Raw genomic sequence first — 14,826 nt, 5'->3', positions numbered from 1 at the left:
AGCGAGAATACGTTAAAGTGTTTTCATCTCAATTGTAAAATTCCATTGAACAGCTTTGGGAATAAAGATGAAATTAATATGAAGATGAAACTGCGTTGCGATTGGCCGACTTCCTTGAACTAAGTATGATGCTATCCGTCGACAGGTTTTTGTACGATTCCATATGTTCCCTGTGGGAACGTCCAGTTCATCGTGTAGATTGTCCACAACTAATAAACAGAGACGATCGGTCCCTACAGCACTCAATCAGGCGCCCATTTTACGTAAAAAGCATTGCATGTAATACATAAATATTTCCAATTTGCTAGAAAATGTTACCAGCACAAAAGCAGTTTGCAAACTGAAATGATTCTAAACAGCTTCAAGACTAGAATATTTATCATTTGCAATTAAAGAACGATGTAAAAGAAAACATAAATTGGAAATAGAAACACAATATTATTGCGTTAGAGTTTAAAAGGTCAATGTTTTTCTACCTGAGATTAGATTCTAAAAGGAATTGAATCTTTTAAACTGCTTCAAGCGTTTTTATCACGTGAGCATGATGTATTTTTTTGTAATCGAATGTCAAGGCTAGAGACGACTGCCCGTACGTACCGCTGACCTGGTAACATTAACAGTAAGATAAGCGCACCATTCGTTATTTAAATACCAAGAGAAATCACAGGTCCAAAGTGATAAACCAGCGATGAAAATACCTTGGGGCATTGGACAAAGGATTTGTCAGGGTTCTCACATAATCTTTTGATTTTTCTCCCAATGAAATATGACTGTTAGCTATCTGATAGTCTCCTCAAACAACTTTGCGATTTTTATGGCTTTGTTTGTCGATTTTTATATTCTATTTGCAAAAGCAAAAGGAATATGTTTCACTTTCCAAATCCTCGTTGAAATGCTCTTTGTCAGATTGCTGTTTGTTTAATTTGAAGGTCGCCTTTTCAGCCGGGCGTTGTGTGACTAATACAATTTGTTCCCTTACTCTACTTCATGAAACTATACAACACACTTGTAGCAACCACTGTTTTTATTCAATAGTTCCTGCTGACAAAAAATGCATATTGTTCATGTATTGTTTTGTGTAGTTTTCATCCGTTGTTATTTCAAGGACTTGTTCACTAGTATTCAGGTTATCCCGCAATGTTACCAATCAGTGGAAGTTCATGCTTTGACCTGCCGCCAGCTGTTGGCCAGCCTAGTTTGATGTCAGTTGCCCCCAGGGTTTATAATTGGACTGCTATATCAATCCGATATTATCTGAGCATTTGATATAACAAAAAACTAAACAAATATTTTGGACAGCGTTTAAAATTAAATCATCCATTCACTCATTGCAAGTCTATTTTTTCTGTTTCATCCTTAATCCGATTGTAAGTTTGTGAATTACATGAAAATGTATTTCAAATACCGATTTCCCGACATTTTCGTTATTTCGCGGGAATATATTTGCGTTTGTAACGATTTGATCAAAGAAATAATAATTCACGCGTTAATATTATCCGCGATTAAAATTATACTGTTGTTGCTATTGCTTTCATACCGGTTATGTTAATAGCAAGCATATATGTAGGTCATATCAAACGATTCGATTGTACGGCAAGTGCACTTGTTTGAAACAGAGTTATGTTTAAGTACAGGTATTACAGGTAAATTATACAAGTTTACGAAAATATATATTGTTCGTAACGATTTTCATAAATTTCATTTGAAATGGAAATGAATTCAAGAACAGTTTTACCACATGATCACAAAAGTTTGTGAATATTGCAATAACAAGCCTTTCGAGGTCATTATTATCGACTTCTTCGCTGTCTACAAATTGTTTCCATCACGTAATGATAATTAACAGCAATCATGCGATAAACGGATTTGTTTTGTTTATTTACGATTTGTACGTGTTATTATTCATTTTGTATGTGTTTCCTTATATTACAATCATTCTTTACCTGACGTCTTACGTTTTGAATTCCACGGACATCCCAGTTTTAGTATTTTTTCTTTTGCGCTCTACCTTATATTGTCGACGTTGTTTTGAATAACCTTTTTTATTACATATACAATGACGTTTTATTTTACGTTACGTTATTTTCCAATTGGAATTTATGTTTATTTACTTTAAACAAAATTAAATTAAATACGTTGCTTGACTTGAAAATTGAATGAAAGTTTACATCCCGATAGAGATTTTTTTTCTGCTTTTAATATTAAGAAAATTATAATAGCTATTTCGTTAAAATATCTTTCTTTATATCTACATATAGGTTACTCCACCAAGCTCAGATGAAAAAGACAAATTATAATATAATCCAATAGGGGGTGACGTGATGTGAAATCTGCCTTAAACAAATGCTATCTCGGACTTTGACCAGCTTTTAATCGATCTAGTGCGTCACTGGTTGTGAGCGAATCAACACAATGAAATTAGGGGGAAAAGTCCTACTCTTTTGTCGACGTTAATTGTTTCTCAAATATCACAAAATGTTCAGATACTTTTGAACAAAACAACGCTTGCAAGACCTTACGTCAATAGTATAAAATGAGATGAATTAGTGAACTCTACAACGCCATATATCCTGTTAATTACGGCTGTAATTAAGAGATTTTTACTATTGTAAACTTGTTTGGTTATCGGTTTCAAATGTATTTCTTCTTTGTTCCGATGCTGATATTGATGTGCATGTTGGTGCTCTTTTTGGAGTTGCACGTGCATTTCGAGCTTGAATTTCTGTGAGACTTATAGTCTCCCTACCTTCTGTTGGAGTGTCAATCGCATTATTGATGATTCTACGTAGATAACGAGTAAATGCCTTTCGAAATTGCCTTTCCTTACAATCCTCATTCAGTTTGTTCCTGTTTTGCATTCGTTTGAATACCAACTACTCTAAATGAAGCTGCAAACAGTTTTAATAAAAAAATATCCATTTAATGTCTTCAACCAACCTTTTCGAATATAAAACCTAGTATTTTGTCAATGGCAGAAACCAGTTGTTATATCTATTTTTAACTTCCGGCGCTGACCGGTATCCCCTTTTATGTTTCAAAATAGGAAAGATAGACCTTGATCTCACGTGGAAAGATCAAGGTCAAGACTTACAGATTACTGAACTAATGAGAAAACATTGTGTCTTTGACAATACACCACTGATACATTTATGGAAGCTATAATGTAATAATAGGATCTGAAACACCGGTAAGAGAGCCATGCAGGATAGACAAGGGGGACTTAATTAATCATGGCCGCCACAGTTACTATAACAATCAGGAGGAAGTAATACAGATAAAACACACAGTATATTTGGTTTTGATTTTTTTTTTGATTTTTACAATTAATGAATATCACGAAACAATATACAAACCCTACAACAAGTTAACGATATGCTTTGACCGGTACGGATGGAGAAATGAATGTTTCACCAAGTGTTGTCACTGAATAACAATTACATTAAATGACCACTGATTTTATCTTCCATCAAACACGTCAAATATTCGTGTTAACGATGACATACTGACATTTTGATTGAAAATATCAATCAATTGAAGAGTTCCGATATTAACTGCATATCTATTGGAGTCTTCAGCTGATGAAGTCTCAGACAAAAACTATCAACCTTCATACAATGACGTCATTTTGTTCCGTCAATCACGTGGGATGATGGGCGGGGCTACCATTGTAGTAGGAGTCTTTACAGACTCGCGAGCCGTGATTGAACGGTTTTAGGCGCGTCATTTCCGTCCTCGAATCAGAATACTCCAAGCTGCCATCTTTGTAGAAAGCACTTTTGTTGTGACGATGTACGCTGTAACGAAACATATTCTAAATTTTATTTTTTGATTATGGCATAAATTTCTTGATCATTTGCAAATAATGTTAACATAGTGTTGGTTTTACTTCACATCAAAATTAATTAATAATTGAACTGATAAATTTAACATGCTCCAGCAGGATTCAACACAAGAAAAGTAAATTAAAATGTATTCGAAATTATACCAATAACGCTATTCTGCAAAATGTACTTGCATGCTTATTTTACAAATCGCCTTGAAAAGGTTACACTGTATCTATGTAAAGAAGCGACAATTAGAAATACAGTTGCTTACAAGATATACAGTCATGCATGCAACAACAAGGAATGTAATTCATCACAAGAATGTACGGATTTTTCCGCCTCTAAATCCACGGCAGTAAAGGCGTTTTGCTCATGACGACATACGTATGACTTTACTGGGCGGGCTGTATGTGTAAGTCGGGTGTTGTTAGGGACGTGTTTGGGCGGTACTTACTCAGACTCTATGAGTGGGTGGAGCCTCTCCTGGACCAGTTGTGTCTGTCTTACTGTCGGGACTTTCCTAACCTGGTGGCTATCTAGACAGGAGGTTCGGGAATGTCAAGGTACAGTGTTACTCTTGTTGTGAGTTAAACGGTGTAGAGCCAACTTACTGGGACCCGCCCCTGTATCAATGTTACAATGTGTGTGAAAGTCTGTGAAGAAGGGCTCATTCATGCACATCAAATAATTCCTTTTCCCATAGTTAGAGAGGGGGGATCTGAACCGTTTCATNCCCCCCCCCCCCCCCCCCCCCCCGAGGTTACTAGTTTTTTTGCCAAGGGTCTAAATACATTTCCTCAATCCATCGAGTATTTACTTTGTGATGGAATATATAGTGTTAACAATTGATCTGTGCAAAAAGCCGTATTGGTACCATTTGCCATTATCCATTTACAAAGGATTTACTTTGTCTTTTGTCCCAATTCGCGGATAATATAGAAGACGTTTTACAGTATAGAAGAGTAGCAGAATAGCGAGGACATACATCTAAATTTGGCCACGGTGACATCCAAAAGGAAGTACTCTAGTCTAATGCACTTTGATACAGACATGCAAGGGAAAAGTGAAATAATGCATCCTAGATACTCCAGTGGTTACGCTAAGTTTCGCTGTCTGTACCCTAGGAGTATGTCATAGCAAACTTGAAGGCACGCAACTAGCTATTTGATTGGTCGTCTCAGGTTATAGAAACTGACCAATCGTTAAGGCTAATACCTTTCCTTTGAAGATTGCAAAGGGGCGACGACCAAATTCAAAGCTATTCAATTTTACCGTTACGCGACTGACATATTCTTTTGATGTACATCAAAGGATCTTCTCGTCTAGTCCACAATGTGGTGCACACCGAGCCTTCGATATTGCTTTGACATATTCCAGGGTTGCAGAGAGCGAAAGTGAGCGTAAACCCTGAAGTATCGAGGATGGAAATAATGATACACACAAAACAAGTAAATATATCTTAGATATGAAATGCAGGATCGGTTAGAGGTAGGAAACACCAATATACGAGATATAACATACAGTGTACAGACGAAAGAATAGTAACATAGAAATGCGGTTCTAGCACGTGACACAACAAAAGCTGCGGCGGCTTACAAATGAGGATTAATCTATGATGCCGTGGTATGTATAGTTTCGTACCTCCGGAGGGGCATCCCAGACTGGTCTGAAGCGTGGCGGCAAAATAAAATCCAAAACCAACTTAAAGCAATGGTTATACATCTACATATTATGATCACGTATTATGTTTTTCTACTTTTGTTAGTTAGAGTTACTCCCCTTGTATATCCGATGTGTAAAATTCAACAAATACAAAGCACAATATCCTAACTGTTCTTATTACCAGGTACATGCATCACAGCATCTCTTTATCGTGTGTTTACACAAAGTTGTTTAAATTATTAGTTAATTATTTATATTAATCAAACCAAAATACAATTTAACATGTACGTCTGATATGCAAGATGGGGTAAATATGTTTTGTACATTTAAGAGTAAGATATCTTATAGCAATAGAAATAATACCATGAATATATTGCTCAGAATTCCCGTTCGATACCGAAAAAAACTACTCTGTCAGCTCACTCTTACATTGTCATTATAAGTGTACCATAAGTGTTTTATCTCGATTCAGGCGTAACTATTGGCAAGTCAACATGTACCTTTAAGTGATGTCACATAAGGTGACGGATTAGACAGGTTTCACTGTAGACTTGGATGCATTTATAGACCATTGTAATCACTATAATACATATTTTGCTTCAATTGAATGTGTGGCTAGCGTTTTTCTAGACAGTTATTAAAGCAGGCTACTGTTACGTGCATCACGCCCTTTTGTTCTAATCCTGTTCCTAACATGGCCGTATTAGACGGCGGTACTGACTAATTACTAACAAATATACAAATATCAGGTTGCGCGAGAGTAATGATGCATACATACCTTCAGAAGAATGGTTATGTGCCCTACTGGCGTTCACTGAACGCTGATTGCGTGTATAATTGAGTTGTAAACAGCACCAGCACACCACTCGAAACTCCTTTTTAAACTTCTCTGAAAACATAAGAAAAGCAAGTCATTAGTAAGAGAAACGGCCTAATGAAAAGGTGTTCCTGGACGGATAAACACAGCGTTTGATAGATACAGAGGGTTGGTGTCCGCTATCACAGCATCAGGAGTGGGTTAAGTCAGGACGCTGAGATAGCTCTTAAAACCCTTTCAAACAGTTATATGTGTTTTGGTTAATGTTCTTCATTAGAACAACTAACCAACCTAATTTATCGAGGTGCTATGATCATATATTTTATCGTGCACTGTTTAGCCGTCAACTCTTCCCTTTTATTTAAGTAGCTCTATGAAGTATAACTCGTATTGCCGTTTAAGTAGTAAAACGTGCCAACAATTTAATACATCATCTCAAAAAAGAACTTGTATGAATTTAATTAGTATGATTTAAGGGTGTGTAAGACAGGAGTACCGACCACTGTAGGTAAACACCAGGGGAACGACAACCTACGACAATGAAAACCAGCATTAGCATTTATATCATTCTTTGTGAGATTACGACTATTTCTGGTTAGAATGCATTCGTGTAACTATAAAATGTTATGAATGTGAGGCCCAACCTACACGATAAAACTTTGTGGGATAACAAGAAACCATTATTTGTTTTGTCTTGTCTACTGATGTATCAAAAACATTATAATCGTTGATTTTCCTTAGCTTATCTTTTCCGTACATGAGTTATATTTCTTCTATAATTATATTTTACGAAACCTATGATTTCCGTACATGAATTATATTTCCTCTATAACTATTTTTTCCAAAAACTTATATTTTCCGTACATGAAATATATTTCCTCTATAATCATACTTTCCTAAGTTAATTATTTCCGTACATTTCCTCTATAATGATATTTTCCTAAGCATATATTTTCCGTACATGAATTATATTTCCTCTAAAACTCTTTTTCGCCATTAGGTAAGACATTTCCCTACTAGGATATTTTCCTATTGGAAGGATAGTTCGAGTAGGATATTCTCTTATGTGTATTTCCCTTGTTATCATCTCCTGAACATAATCAGAGTTCAATTACAAACCCTCCTTTTTAACTCCACATTTCCCATTAAACTAAAGCATACTAAGTCACTTAAAGGTGGGTGTCATGATTATGTGTGAAGTTTATAATGTATTGCTACGAGTGTGATCCAACAGGGAAATCGTTATCAATTTATAACCCAGAAAATATTTCAACATAGCATTTATGCGCAACCTTGGGATATAAGATTAATGTATAACCTTTGAATACGGAAAGTTGTAATATATTACAATATGACTCCCACGACCTTGACCAAATTACTTTTTTGCGTTAAGTAATATAGCGCGGAAGTGTCCAAACACAAATATTAATTTATAGATTGTACAGGTAAATAAAATGCACAGATTTCAGTACCATTACGAACGGGATAACATCCACACTACGATCAGTTAAAGAGTCATAAGGCAAACATTTCCAAACAGAAAACAATTCCACTTATACTGTATTAAGATGTCTGAAGTATTAACAACGTAAAGTCTGAGAGACCATACTTTTCCGCCCCAAATTAGAAGGAGTCACGTCCTCAAGTCAGGTTGGTGTGTTTCGAAGTATTGAAGCTAATTGATTCTGTCGATAGTTCCTCGCCATGACATCGCAATTATACTACCACAGCCCAACAAAACGTCTCGACAATTTTTAACTGGTGTCGTCTTGAACCTAAGTAATCTCAAAAAACTTGGGTATTGGATTCAAGGCGTATGCGAGTTATGGTAATGACTTACCGCTCATAAAGTTGTAGATCACCGGGTTAATGGCACTGTTGAAATAACACAGGAACCGTGACGTCAGCGTTATCACAGATATTGCAAGGTCGGGCACACCATGAAGCGCCTGCGCATATCTACATAAACAACATAAACTGATTGCGTCACATTTGCCTGTTTGTTGTTATAACAACAACAACAACAACAACAACAACAATAACAACAACAACAGCAGCAGCAGCAACAATTAAGGTAAAGGGTACCACTACATCGATTATCAACCCGAAGAAGAGTTCGACTCCGAGGTTGTTGTTTTTTTTACTTTGAGTAAACTCCCTTCTATATAGAAGATGAAGCAAGAGGAGTTTTCCTGGCCTAGAGTAACTTCCTATGTCAATATTTTAATATGCATTGTGGTCCATAAATTGGACACTCATTTATATGCTGTGCTTGTATAATTCCTGTAATGTAAAGATTCCGTGTACGACCTGTATAGTTTTCTATTTGCTTTCTATTTAAATCAGTGTCAAATTTCGAACAACTACATTTTTGTCATTATAATGGCAACATGCGGTTATTATGGATTTGTTTTTTCGAAAAGGTCTCAAACGAATATTTCACAATAGTTACAGTGGTAATAATATAGTTAACATATTTGAACCCTTTACCTTAAAGTTCTTTACAAAGTTATGACATAACTTTGTAACATAATGTTCAACTTGATGACATATAGTATTTCTCCTATTAATATCGTTGTTCTCAATTAGTGTTCACCACTGACTTGCAGTGAAGAGCGACTTTCCCTGAAATTGGATTCCTCAGTTCCCGTGCAATGTCATGACAACAGAACACACAACTAAGCCATGTGAACACAGTTTTCGACGATTCATGATTTTTAAAATAGAAGTAGCTTTCAAATCATTCAGTGTCATTTCACGATCTTTATTGTGATACATGTACATCACCCGTTGCCAATACAGATCAGTCATGTAAATTTGTTAATGAAATACAGCAACGCGATGAGTTCTTGTTGTAGAAATGTTAAGTAACAATACATAATTCTACTATGAAGCTAACTGTGTGAATTGCTTGAGTAGCTTAACAATCCTCAGTTATTTTCATTCTCGAACTATTCCGTCTTTGTGTATTGCAGAGTTATCTTCTCTTGAGAACAGGTATTGATTGCTACGTCATTGGTCTGTGTGAGAAAATTACGTCGTTTTCTCAAAAAATAATGACGTTATTCTCACAAACAAGTGACGTAACAATCAATACCTGCTCTCAAGAGAAGATAACTCTGCAATATGCAAAGACGGAATACACCTAGCCATGATGCAATGCAATGTTTCGAAATCGTCTCTTACATTTAATTTCCGGATAAATTTATCCCATAATGTTACATCAAATTAATCCCTTTACTATCCGCGTTTCATACCCAGATATGTTTTTTGTACGATTTCGTCTTCAATGAGATATCAGTCTGAAGGATATTTCTAAATGGAATTAATATAGGAGAACGATTCAGACAGACAGAGCCAGAGCAATATCTGTATTGATTACGTTGGTGAATTATCTTATACCTCCATCCCGTCTCAAGCTTAAATCAAGTATACCAAGTCACTAATACTTCGTCATCTACCATATTGGTACACCATGCACGTGCACCCCTAATTGGGACAGCAAAGCAAATGGTGGCAATCAAACGTACCAGCTTGGCAATCTCGTTATATTAAACGAGAGCTGTGTGGGGGACCTGTTTCATCATCTTAATCACATATCAAGTTAAACGGTTTGTTACACACCTAATTCAGAATGTTTTTCTCCTGAATCAGTGGGATAATAAACCAAATGGCACAAAATAGTCATTACGGTAGTGGTATGCTAAAACAGTAACTTTGTTTGCAGAAAAAAACATTGGTACCATTTGAAAGAAATGTGCACTTATAAAGGATTCCAGCCCCACTGCACTGTAGTTTCTCCTATAAATATAACTTAAGGTGGGCAAAGACACTTCCGTTGACATGGTTCCTCAGTCGGTTAGAGAGGTAGTATACCACCTGAAGCTAAAGGATCTAATCCCGGTCTAGATCTGATGCATTTGTTTAAAATCAGAAAACTGTTGTTGATCGTTATTTGGTTTTGTTCCTCTCTAACGTTTTCAAAAAAGTCCTGCAGAGTATCTTTCAAAATTATTTTTCAAATCTTTGGCCATATCGGCAAGATCGGTTTCCATTGCACATTTACCGTTTGGCAGTGGTACGAAGTTCCTTAAAAATCTTGACGGCTACTTTGGTATCCGTGTCGAGGATATACTATCGGCATACCACAGGTCAGACAACCGCTCACATAGGACATACGTAGTACCCACACTGGTCTTGCATATACATAAAACCCACAAAAAACATACGTACTACCCACACTGGATATGCAAGTACATAAAACCCACATAAAACATACGTACTATCCACACTGGACATGCATATACATCAAAACCCACATAAAACATACGTACTTCCCATACTGGACATGCATATACATAAAACCCACATAAAACATACGTACTATCCACACTAAACATGCATATACATCAAAACCCACATAAAACATACGTACTTCCCATACTGGACATGCAAGTACATAAAACCACATAAAACATACGTAGTACCTACACTGGACATGTATGTACATAAAACCCACAAAATGCATACGTACTACCTATAAACGATATACGTAGTACCAGCACTAGATATTCATAAAACCCATATAGCACATAGGTACTACTCACAAACGATATACGTAGTACCCACACCAGATATTCATAACCCCCATATAGCACATACGTACTACTCACAAACGATATACGTAGTACCCACATCAGATATACATAAAACCCACATAGCACATACATTGCACGTACTACCCACAAACGATTAGATATACATATCGTTCACATAGGAGGTTCGTACTATGTTTAAGTTCGGAGGCGCAAGGGCCGATACGGGCCGAGTGGTGATACGGAGTAGGATATTTAAATGGTCGTGCTATAACCTGATCATCCAACATGTCGTAAACATTTCTTTTAACACTAATGTTTTTAGGAATCGAATGAAATGAAGTATGATTTTTCTTAATATTTGTTTAACTGAAAGCAAAGCGGATGTGGCGCATCTCTGGGCGGATTGGGGTTTGAATGGGATATTATCTAAGTACAGCTGTAGACCACATGCAAATCAACCCATATCACGGACATGTATATTATAGATGCATCGTTTAGACCATTTGACACATAACCTTTTTACACCTCGACTGTCATAAACTTAATGCATAACTCATCTGGTATCATTCACTGATCAAAACAAACGCGTTCTGAATATATGCCGATTTTCATTGTCACTCCATTGAACGTTTCGTACATATCTGCACGCACATTACTAAAATTCGTTAATTATTCGAATGGAATGACGATACCAGTTTGTTGGTCAACAACAGATTCATTGAAAAGCCTATTAAGTGAAAAAACAGCTGGTTCTGCTTGAAGGAGCATGTTCTCCACTATACGGATTTCAAAGGTGCGGTAGGCATGGTGATGTACTCTGCCTTCCCTTGGGCATTGAAACATCGTAACGGCATGCAAAATACCCAAAATATTCCAAATAAGTTTCAAAATATACTACACCCGTTGTCTCAATGGAACGCATGCCATACAGTACAAATTTCGCTGAATTCGTATTTTTACATGTGAGTTATATATAGCTGGAGACACATGTATATGGCGTCTGCATGACCTTGCCTTATATGATTTCCGGCGGACAGGTCCTTTGGCTGACAGGCACATGGATGCGCTTACAATGTTCTCGGAAAAAAGTGATGTGCTTATGTCCTGACAAGCAAGGATGCCGTACAAAGCTGTTGAAATTTATTGATATGGACTTATACATTTGGAACGGAGACACATGGTCATGTAAACGGTATGTAATGGGCCATTTTGAAACAAACTGAATCGTGTGTCGTGCCGAGAATCCTGACAATTGCGTTATCACGTGATAACGACAGTGACATTGAGATAAGGACCAGACGTAATGTGACAGGCTTTGAACTGTCATAAATGTTTCCAAACAGTTCGCAATGCCCTCAGAGTGGCATACAGGACGAGTCATGTTCAGAAGACTAATAACACAAATAGGTTTCACTCTCACAGAAAGGCAGGCAAAGACGCCATAGAACGAAGCCGCACAATAATGTTTAAAAACAACAAAAAGTACTGCTTTTTGCACCATTGCGTCATTATGTGTTAACAAACACATTAAAAGCAATCATCTAAAGATGGAAGAAAGGCCTAAAAATGTCTGCTATGATCTACTCCATTGGCTTTGTTGATTTATAATGTACCTATCTTAACTATACACAAAGTTTTCATAAGATCATTATATAAATATTAGGCTTGTCTTTTAATGTAAGACACGGAAATGCATCTTTCGAACAAAAACATTTTTGACTCGTATCCTGTTCGGGCATTGAACTCACGATTTCTAAGAAATATCCGACGCTCTGACCATTACCCCATCACGGACCACATATATACTGTAGAAGAAAGGCATACGATTTGCCAGTTTCAATATGGCAGCGTGGTTTGAATTATACACATAGTATTGAGCGGTATAGAACGGTCTGATGCAAAACACGTCGTCGGGACACGGTAATATTGAATCTGGGGATGTATTACATGACCGCAAACAATTGAAATGAAGGCGTCGATCTGCTGCTTATGCTTGTGACAATTATATATGTACCACTATATAGATGTGGTGTAGATGTATGACTTGGTTGATCATTGGTTCCGACGTCCGTCTAAGTCTTGTGATGTCCTGGGATTGGACCTAAGACTGGACGTTGCATTTCTCCTATCCTGTTACATAATATCTGCTCGACTGGTATCAAGGTTATTGTGGCAAAGGTCAAATGAGGGGATTTATAGGTCACTTATGATAATTTTGGTCACGGCCGGGTGTTGAAGTGACAAAATTATTAATGTATTGTTCTTCTTGACAAACAAAATACGTACTAATCACATAGGATATATGTACTACACACATAATATATACGTACTACACACATAAGATATACGTACTACACACACACATGTAAGATACACGTATTTCGCATACGATATACGTACTGCTCACATAGGATATGCGTACTGCTCACAACGAATATACGTAGTACACACACAGGATATACGTAATGCATATTAAGACATAGGTAGAACTTACTTTATTGTATTTAACATGTAAACAGGCTTGTAGAAATTGACATTAATTTGATATTCTTAACACGTAAAAAGGAAAGTAGAAATTACCTTAATATAAGCTGGCCTAATCTGTATAATAGGTAGGTAGAAATGGATCTTACCTTAATATATTTAACAGGTATACAGGCAGGTAGCAGACAAAAAACAACACCACCACCATAATGAGCATTTTGGCAGTCCTCTTCCTGTTGCGTAATGTGGCTGCATTACCGTCGGTAGCAACGTCTGAAAGAAACATAACTTTTAAACAATGTTGGGAACAAAAAAGCCATCAAATCTTCATAAACCGCTTAAACTGGTTGTGATGTGAATACGTATGGGAGGTCTTTCTTTGTGATAATAAAACAACAAGATAATAGGAATAATTAAATATATACTACTTTATACCACCTACCGATAGAATGATAAATTCATTATCATGGGTTGTCAGTACGAAAGTGCTTAGGAAGTTGAGAACGACTTGCAAACAACTCGAGAATTGATTTTCCCAATATGGGCATTTAAAAAAGAACGTCTGCTCGCGCCATGTGACCTTCTGAACCGGAAATAGCATCCAAACGAAGGTGATCCGCGCAAGAGAATAGTCCGTCATGAACAAAACATAACAAAGTTAAAAAGAAAAATATGATGATCCCAACAATAGTTTAAGCTTAAATATGCACATGGAAAAGCAAATGACGATAATATTAAAAAAAAAATAGTTTTAAAATACATAGTATTCCTCCGCAAATGTTTTAGACGAGGTGTTCCGAAAGAAAATGCGTCTTCTCCTTCATCGACGACACACGCCATGTTCATCTAGGTCCAATCCAAATAATGTCATTCCCTCAAAGCGACAACCGCGGTAAGAAATGGCAACGAATTACATTAATAAATCTCACTTATGAACGTAATCAAAACCATCCACCTTCATATCATTAAAAAATATTATATTTCCACAAAAGATCAAAACTTGCCTTTAGTCTCCAGTATAAAACTTATATTTTCAAGATAGTTTTTATTATCAATGAAAATTATTTTTAATACTAATGCAGACAACATGCACTTAACTTATCAAACTAATACTACTAAGCTTCGCATTATCACAAAATTCCTTCTGTTTTAATTGCCGTGTTAAGGTCGTATATTTTTTGTATATGAAGATGTTTGATAAAGATGTATAAAGCTTCAATTATCTTCTCAAGGAGAGAAAATTAACATGTTTAATGTCCTATTAAAATAATTGATTATTCAGTTAACATAAAGCAATTGCGCTTAAAGGGTGTCTAATGTTGTTAACAAGCCCTCGCTCCTGGTTCTAATGAGAAGTGACGTAACACACTATTAAGCTGATTTTTTTAAATTAATAAATAGCTGGAGGTGGAATTTCAAATGGTAATAAATAATCAATTTT

General features: G+C 36.3%; 1 protein-coding gene across 3 annotated transcripts in view; it reads right to left on the bottom strand.

Moving 5' to 3' along the window:
* Nucleotides 1-3,313: 3,313 nt before the first annotated feature.
* Nucleotides 3,314-14,826, bottom strand: part of LOC110445204 (orexin receptor type 2-like) — an 80,696-nt gene continuing 69,183 nt past the window's right edge. The window contains exons 3-7 of one of the 3 annotated variants that reach the window (XM_021489694.1): nt 13,535-13,658; nt 8,144-8,262; nt 6,265-6,375; nt 5,466-5,490; nt 3,314-3,794 (exon numbers count right to left, since the gene is read on the bottom strand). In XM_021489694.1, the coding sequence (XP_021345369.1) occupies nt 3,638-3,794; nt 5,466-5,490; nt 6,265-6,375; nt 8,144-8,262; nt 13,535-13,658 (536 nt within the window). In that variant the 3' untranslated portion in view covers nt 3,314-3,637. Of the gene's footprint in view, nt 3,795-5,420; nt 5,491-6,264; nt 6,376-8,143; nt 8,263-13,534; nt 13,659-14,826 lie in introns of all 3 variants that reach the window. The other 2 variants (XM_021489696.1, XM_021489695.1) reach the window with 2 other exon arrangements.

This window comes from Mizuhopecten yessoensis, unplaced genomic scaffold (assembly GCF_002113885.1).
Source record: "Mizuhopecten yessoensis strain PY_sf001 unplaced genomic scaffold, ASM211388v2 scaffold2111, whole genome shotgun sequence".
Lineage (NCBI taxonomy): Eukaryota > Metazoa > Mollusca > Bivalvia > Pectinida > Pectinidae > Mizuhopecten > Mizuhopecten yessoensis.
Note: the sequence above shows the minus strand (reverse complement) of the source record. Positions and strands in the feature narration are given on the sequence as shown.